The 7,957-nt window shown below is 49.8% G+C and overlaps 1 protein-coding gene across 1 annotated transcript in view; it reads left to right on the top strand.

Annotated features, from left to right (window-relative positions):
- Window positions 1-4,421, top strand: part of TESPA1 (thymocyte expressed, positive selection associated 1) — a 20,017-nt gene extending 15,596 nt beyond the window's left edge. The window contains exons 6-7 of the mRNA XM_044448163.1: window positions 2,199-2,407; window positions 3,606-4,421. Coding sequence (XP_044304098.1) covers window positions 2,199-2,407; window positions 3,606-4,276 — 880 coding nt within the window. The 3' untranslated portion in view covers window positions 4,277-4,421. The remainder of the gene's footprint in view (window positions 1-2,198; window positions 2,408-3,605) is intronic.
- The last annotated feature ends 3,536 nt before the right edge of the window (window positions 4,422-7,957 follow it).

Consider the following 7,957-nt stretch of genomic DNA (forward strand, 5'->3'; position numbering starts at 1 on the left):
TTCTATGTTTCTATGTTTATCTGCTATTTGCCTTCCCACCATCACCCTTGTCTGGGGGATGAATGAGCAACTTGCAGGAGTGAGGAAGGGGGCAGCTTCGGGGCAGTTGCCAATGTCCCCCTGGTGGGCCACAACAGATCCTCAGCCATGCCCACCTTTGACTCTGGCTCTGATTGGGAGGATAACATTGGAAGAGGGAAAAGCCCATGCAGGCTGCCTGTAACTGTCTGAAGGAAGGGTGGGGTAAGCAGGAAATAGTTAATCAAGATGCTCTTATATGCCCTTTGACTTTAAGTACAACTCAATGGGGTAAGCACAGGAGGGGCCAGGAATCTGACCAGGGGGTGGTGGCGGGAGCAGGAAAAACAGGGACAGAGTTAAGCAGAAATAAAGTCTGTGGCTGCAATCCTGTACCTCCACTTAGAAACATAACATAGAAACCTAGAAACAGAGCAAGTCAGAAGGGACCTCCTGGGCCATCTAGTCTGACAGCCGGCTCCGCTCACGACATGCCAACCATGTGCATGTCCAGCCTATCTTTGAACACCCTCACAGATGGGGCCTCAACGACCTCTTGTGGAAGCCCATTCCACACCCTCAGGGTCCTGACTGTCAGGAAGTGCTTCCAGGCATCCAAATAGAACCTTGGCTCCCTGAGCTTTGCTCCGTTGAAGCATGTCCTGCCTTCCTCTGCAGGGGAGAACAGGTCTCTACCCATCTCCGTGTGACATCCCCTCACGTACCTGTATGTCGCCAATATATTCCCTCTGAGTCTCCTCTTCTCCAGGCTGAAGAGACCCAGTTCCCTCAGTCTCGCCTCACCCCCCATCCCCTGCAAACCGGCCACCAACCTTGTGGCCCTACGCTGCACTGACTCCAACCTGGCTATATCCTTTCTGTAATGAGGGGCCCAAAACTGAGCACAATACTCCAGTTGCGGGCACCCTAGAGTCGTGTAGAGTGGTAGTAATACTTCTCTTGATCTAGAAGCCACACTTCTGGCTATGCAACCAAGGGTGGCATTTGCCCTCTTGACCACCTCATCACACTGCTGACTCATGTTTAGCCTGCAGTCAACCAGCACCCTGAGGTCCTTTTCACAAGTGCTGCTCTCCAGCCACTTGTCACCTAACCTGTACTTATGACAGCTATTCCTATGGCCCAAGTGCAAGACCTTGCACTTATCCACATTGAATGCCATCCTGTTGTCTCCTGCCCACTTCCATAGTCTGTCCAGATCCTTTTGGATGTGGAGTATCGACTCCTCAGTTGTGGCCACTGATCCAGTTTTAGTGTCGTCTGCAAATTTGATCAGCAGACTGTTCACCCCTTCTTCCATATTGTTAATGAAAAGATTAAACAGACCCCGCTTGTCACTGGCTGCCATCCCAATGATTCCCCACTAATGGTTACCCTCTGCTTTTGGTCAGTCAACCATGCCCTAATCCACCGGACAGTGCTTTGGTGTATCCCAAAACTCAGTTTCTCCGCCAGGATATCACGGGGCACTTTGTCAAAGGCCTTGCTGAAATCCAGGTATACCACATCCACTGCATCCCCTCCATCCAGCCATCTTGAAACCTTGTCATAGAATTCCACAAGGTTTGTCTGGCAGGACCTGTTTTTGCGGAAGTCGTGTTGTGTGGCTGGCAGCCTCCCTTCCCTATCTAGCATCACTAGATCTCTCTCTATTATGAGCCTTTCCATTGTTTTTCCTACAATGGACATAAGGCTAACATCCACTTGCCTTAGAGTAAGTCACATTGAATCCACTGTGCCTTACTTCTGATCAGACATGTAGTGGCTGGCAGTGCCATTGACCATTAGGTTATATTGGCATGTCAGAATTGATTTGGGAAAGAACCTTTGGAACTTATGTGCCTCCGTGTGTCTCCATGGTTGGACTGGGTATGGATTCAGTGCGGGTTATAATTGAATCATGGGCTGTTGTTGAAACCTGAGTTAGCAAGTTGTCTGAACCCAGCTGTGCTAACAAAGTATGGGTTGTTAACCATGGGCAATCCACAGCTCACAACCCAGCAGTAAACCATGGCTTCTTTTCATGGGCATCCCTGTCTGTCCCTGCATGGCTATTATCTGAAACAACCACAGCAGCAAATGATTGAAATTAACATTTAATGATTGGTTGGGAAATCACTCCACTGACTTTCCACCTCATCTCTTGCTCTTCTCTGCAGTATCTCAGAGGTGCTGGACCTCTGTGAGGTTGATGCTGAGACCATCCTCTGCAACCTGGGCTTCATGCAGGAGGAGATGGAGGCTGCATCTTGGATCCCAGCTCGGTTCTTCGCTGTCCCATCCCAGGCTCAGGGCATTGATTTCCAGCTTCTCCTGAGATCCCAGGTGCAACGGATTGAGATGGAGGACCCTTGCCTGATGTTGGCCTGTAGGTGCCATACACTTCTATCATTTATGGTTCTAGAGTGGTGATCCAAGAGGGCAAGGCATGCCTCTGACTTAGGGGGAAGCTTTAGTGAAGAGACTTGAGCACAGACTTTCCATGCAGAAGTCTTGGGTTTAACGACAAACTTCTTTGGTCTGAAAGGACCTCAGGTAGTAGGTGATAGAAAAGGCCTCAGTCCTCGGAGATCTTGAGGAGCCTCCACCAGTCAGAGTATAGATCTTCCAGCCTGCAGCCCAACTAGGGCTGAACTGACACCTTTGCTCAGACAAGAGGGAGGTAGAAAAAACCTGGAAGCCAAAGTGGGCAGCAGCAGCAAAGATAGGAAGAATGTTAGGAAAGGTGATTGTTTATGTCTGCTATGCAAAACCTAGGAAGGAGAGACTTGGCTTCCAGCCCATGGAGAGAGCAAAGGCTGGGAAAAAGGCTGGCCTCTTGATAGAATTCTACCTTCTTTCTGGAAGGGAGAAATGAGGATGAAACCAAAAAGTCTGCTTTCATTTAGAGTAAAACATCTTGGTTCTCTTCCCTCATATTGAGACACCTGAGAGTTTTCTACCTTCAGATAAGGGTAGTCGAAGCAGGTGGCTCCAATGTGGGTGAGGTGGCACAGACACTCTGGGATTCAGTTTGACATTCTAAGGACTGACAATGGGCCACTGCTGGGTCAGAAGTGTCAAAACTTTTCGGGATGAGAGTTGTATTCTCAGCTCTCCGGAACCATATCTTGAGGGCCATATTTCTGCTGCTAGTCACAACACCCTGAGAAAGAATGTCAGTTTCTGGAGAATGGGAATACACATTTGCACACATGGAGACAAGTCAGGAAACCACCAAACAGTTGGTGGTCAGGGGAAAGGGAGTGGGGCCATCTGCTGAACTGTTTGCGATCCCAGGTTGTCTGGATCAGGCCCATGAGCCTGATGTTCAACACCTGCAAGTCTAGATAGTCCTCTTGACCATATTAAGTTGGGGATTGGCTTTCTATCCCATCTGACCTTGTTGCTATTCCCTTGCTCTGCTGCCCCCTGGTGGTGAGATGATGCCATTGCCTACTGGTGTGGAAAATGCATCCTGTGCTTGGTTATGTGGTCTCACAAGGATATGAGAACTGGATGTTCTGGATGCTTCTTAACTGCCTGATTATTGCTTCCTCTGATCCTTCTCACCCTTCCTTTCACAGCCCGGTTCAGGCAAGTGCAGACTCTGGCTGCAATGGCTGATGCTTTCTTCTGCCTCTATTCGTATGTGTCTAAGACACCCGTGCAGAAGATTTCACCTGTCCACTTCTTCTGGGCCTTGTCAGAAATTCCTGATTCCTGGAACATTCCCTGTGAACCCCAAGCTTCATCTCCTTTCCAGCGCCTGCGAAGAGCTGTTTCTAGGATGTGCTTGTACACCTCACCCCGAGAAGGAGAGAGCCCTCTGACGTCTAATGTGCAAGCTCCCAGGAGTCGCCTGGAACAGATTGTCTCAGAAGTGATGAATAAGGCTCGCAAAGATAGACTTTGCTTTGACATGGAGGAGGAGGAGGAGGAGGAGGAGGAGAAAGATGAGGGGGCAGCTCCCACAGGGCCAACTGGGGACCCCTTCTGCCAAAGCAGAATAGGAAGTGTCTTCTCAAAGTCCACCGCAGTGGAGGTCACCCCTCTGGCTTCTTGTTTCTGCTGGGATGCTGCATCTCATTCCAGGGGAAACACTAGCCCCATCTTACCCTGGCTTCCACCCTGCTCAGGTGAGGCAAGCCTGGAGGGTCCAGACCATTATGGACAGTGTTCCCCACCAGTGGCCTCATCTCTTGATGATAGCAGTGAAGAAGAGTTGTGTGGTGACTGGCTGAAAGGAGACACTTAGGCAGCTTTGGTGGAGAGAAAATAGTGAAGAGTGAGCAATGAGCAGATCCAAGCCACTTCTTGATGATGAACTCTGCAGCAAGACACTGTGCCATCTCTTAGACCTGGATCTGGGCTATGAGAATAAATTTCCGTGGCCTACCTTACAGGGGAGCTGGAACCATTACTGAGATAACGTGGGTGAAGCTGTTTGATTGCTTGAAGAGGGTATTTAAATACTGAGTGAAATTGTTGTTGGCACAATTGGCCACAGACACCATCCTAGTTTTGGGTGATGAGAGGTTTGATGCCTCCCTTCATGGGAAGATGAACTGCTGCCCTGGGTCCAGCTAGCTCAGTTCTACCCAGTCTGACTTGCAGTGGCTGTCCAGATCTCAGGCAAGAAGCACTTTCCCAAGCCCTGCCTTCTGAGAGCCTTTGAACACACTCAGAGATGCTAGGGATCAGGCCCTAGACTTTCTGTAGGCAAGCCACAGACTGTGTGCTAGGATCCGATCAGCATCACAGCAAGATCGCAATCCCAAAGGCAGAGGGGGACAGCTTTTGACTCAGGCAGCTTTTCTGGCTCATCTGGACATTGAGCAGAAGATAAAGTTCCTGGCACTCAAATCTTGGTGGGATGGGTCGCAGGAGAGACACACATGTGCACATCATAAGCATTAGGAGAAAACTCTTTTTGTTAAAAAGGGGTGGGGAGTGTGTGACCTCCTGGAGTTTGTTGGACTGCAATTCCCATTAGCTATCACCACTGGTTAAGCTGGCTAGAGATGATGGGAGCTGCAGTTGGCCGGTATCAAGAGGGCCATGTGTTGGCCACGCTGGCACAGAAGGTCAACCAGTGGGTGTCTGCCCAAGTGTGTACTTTTTGCAAGAGATGGAACATGCCATTGGTGAACTTTTGTATACTGCCTACAGGGCAAAGATAATGTGTTGATTCTTGCAAACAGCTTGTTTTTGACAGGATCAAGGATGCTTTTTCTTTGGTGGCTTTTGGCACTCCTTGAACATAGGAGCCAACTTGCCTTGAAACTTCACTCTCAGTTTCTGCTTGAACATCATCACATAGCCAGATCTGATTACTTATGACCTTGGGCTCAGCTGTATGAGGCTCTTAACTCTGCACTTTACAGGCTGCTGGATTCCTTCTGGGGTTAAGATCAGCTTCTTTTCGAGTGCCTTTACCGTTTCCTCCCTTTCTCTGTCTTCTACATGACACATTACACAGCCACTAGGTGGCACTGAAGTAGAGGAGAATTGTGACAATACACAGGCTCGTCATATTTTCAAATAAGACAATACTTTCCTTGATCTAAAAACAAAGCAGAAAGAGTGGGAGGAAAGCTTGGAGAGCTCCTGGGAGATGGGTGTGTCAGGTTAAGCACTCGCAACCTACCAGAATTGGGGAATCACAGATGCACAATCAATGTCTTGCTCAGAGAAGCCCTTTATGCGCATGTGATGATGGCATCTTGTGAAATGTACTATGGTGATAGCCTTCCGTTCAGGATGTGATCCCTACCTAGGTGCCTTCCTCCAATAGTCCAATATATATGGGTATTCAAATGTCTGACTTCAATGGGGTTTACTTCCTTACGTATGCTGGCATAGCATTTCTAGTCTGGTTTGGAAAAAGGAAGGGACCATGATGCAAGCGCATCAAAGACCCTGATGGGTCAGACCAGAGTCCATCTAGTCCAGCATGCTGTTTCCACAGAGGCCGCCCAGCTATCTGTGGGAGCCTACAAACAGGGTGTGAATGCCACAGCACTCACCCACCCATGCTCCCCAGCAACTGGTGTACATAGGTATACTGGCTGAGATATTGGAGGCCATCAAACTGCTTGCCATTTATAGCCTTATTTGCCCATCTCCTTTTAGTGCCAACCCAACTGGTGGCCATCACCACAACCTGTGGAAGTGAATTCCACAACTGAAACATGCACTGTGTGAAGAGTTCCTTCTTTTATCCCCCTGAATTTCCTACCTTTCAGGGTTATGGGATGACCCCATTTGGCTCTAGTATTGTGAAAGAGACTGAAAAATGTCTCCTTCTTGCTTTTCTCCACACTGTACCTAATTTTGTGCACTTCCATCATTTGTGCAGTTCCCCTTACACACTTTCTTCTGAGTTAAACTACTGCAGATGTTATACGCTTTCCTCATAGGGAGCTTTTCCAGCCCCTTGATTATTTTAGTTATCCTTTCCTGTACTTTTCCCAGCTGTATAATATCTTTTTTTAGAGAAATGGTGACCAAAACTGAACACAGAATTCCAAGTGTGGGTACTCCATAGATTTGTATAAGGGAGGATGGTATTGGTATATGCAACAAACATAATGACTCTAATTTTAATGCATGAAAGCATACGTGTTGCTGCGGAGACACACACAGAGACAATCAGAAGTGAGAGCATGTTGCAGTTGCATCCTCAGCCTGTCAGCAAAGGGAAAATGAGGTCATCATGGGGTTTGCTTCACCGGGAGTCCATCAATGGAGAGTACAATTTTGTGGACCAGGGCATGAGAAACTCTGAGCACCCAGAAAAAATGCATCAACAAGATTGGCCTTGCTTGTTTCTGCAGCAGTAGCCTTTGAGCCTGAAATAGCACAAACACATTTCAGCCTCTGCAGCCTTTCAAAATGCAGTTGCACTCTTTGTGATGTCACGCTAAAGGAAAAGCGGTGAGGGGCTGTTGGGGGTGTGACTGTGACGTGGGCAGGGCTGAGGCAGTGAGCGTGGTGGGCTCCGCGGACTTCGCCCCAGTCGTGTGCTCTGTGTCCCTTGGGGCGGGGGCGGGGCGTGATTGTGACGTGATTGTGACGTACAAAGGCTGCCTCCCCCGCCCGTCCTGCCCTGCTCTTTCTGCCGCTGCTGTTGCGAGGCTTGCAGCGGGCTGGGACAGCGTCGGGATCTTCCCTCCCTGCCTGACTTTTGCTGCAGAGCTGATGCCAGGGCGAAAATGAGGGGCGTTCTTGGTGTCAGCAGGAATTCCTCGATCTGCTGGACATTTGGGGTAAAAGGAGCAGGGAAGGAGATGGCGGGGAGTGGGGGGAGATGCAAGGCCATTCAGGGCTCCTGCAACCTGGAGGTGCTCCGGTCCTTTCCCCCAACAGGCTCTCTCTTCCCTTCTTTCTTTCTGTCTCCCTGATTTGCAAGTGCCCCCTCTTGTGAAAAAAGTCTGTGGTGGCTTTTCAAGGCTTCCTGATAGCCTCCTTTGTCCTCCTGGACTGCAAATCTTCTCTGAAGTCAGGTTTTCGTCAATGAGTGGCAGGTACTCATGAGCAGGTGGGGGAGTGGATCTGCAGGGGAGATGGCCGCACCTGCTTGCTTTTGGATGGCATCCAAATACCCTCCTACTCCCACACACACGTGTTCCTGTGCAGGTGCATCTGGATAGGAACTGGCAGCAGAGAAATGGCACGATGTCCAAAGACTAGCATGGCGGTCATGGATAAGTCTGAGGTAAACAGGGCTGGAGAGAACAGGGGAAATCTTGAGGGAAGCGGTGAAGTTTCCCCAGGCTACCTGGGAGCAAATCCCCTCCAGGAGGGAAAGAGAAGAGTGCAGCATGGGGCACGTAGCGGCAGAACGCAGATCCAAAGGCGCCCCCCGCCCCGCCCGGCTGAGCGATGGGCACTGGGCTCTTCCGAGGGAGGAGGGCGAGCGGGAGGGGCAGCGCAG

This window comes from Varanus komodoensis, unplaced genomic scaffold (genome assembly GCF_004798865.1).
Source record: "Varanus komodoensis strain SLA01 unplaced genomic scaffold, ASM479886v1 scaffold539, whole genome shotgun sequence".
In the NCBI taxonomy this organism is placed as follows: Eukaryota; Metazoa; Chordata; class Lepidosauria; order Squamata; family Varanidae; genus Varanus; species Varanus komodoensis.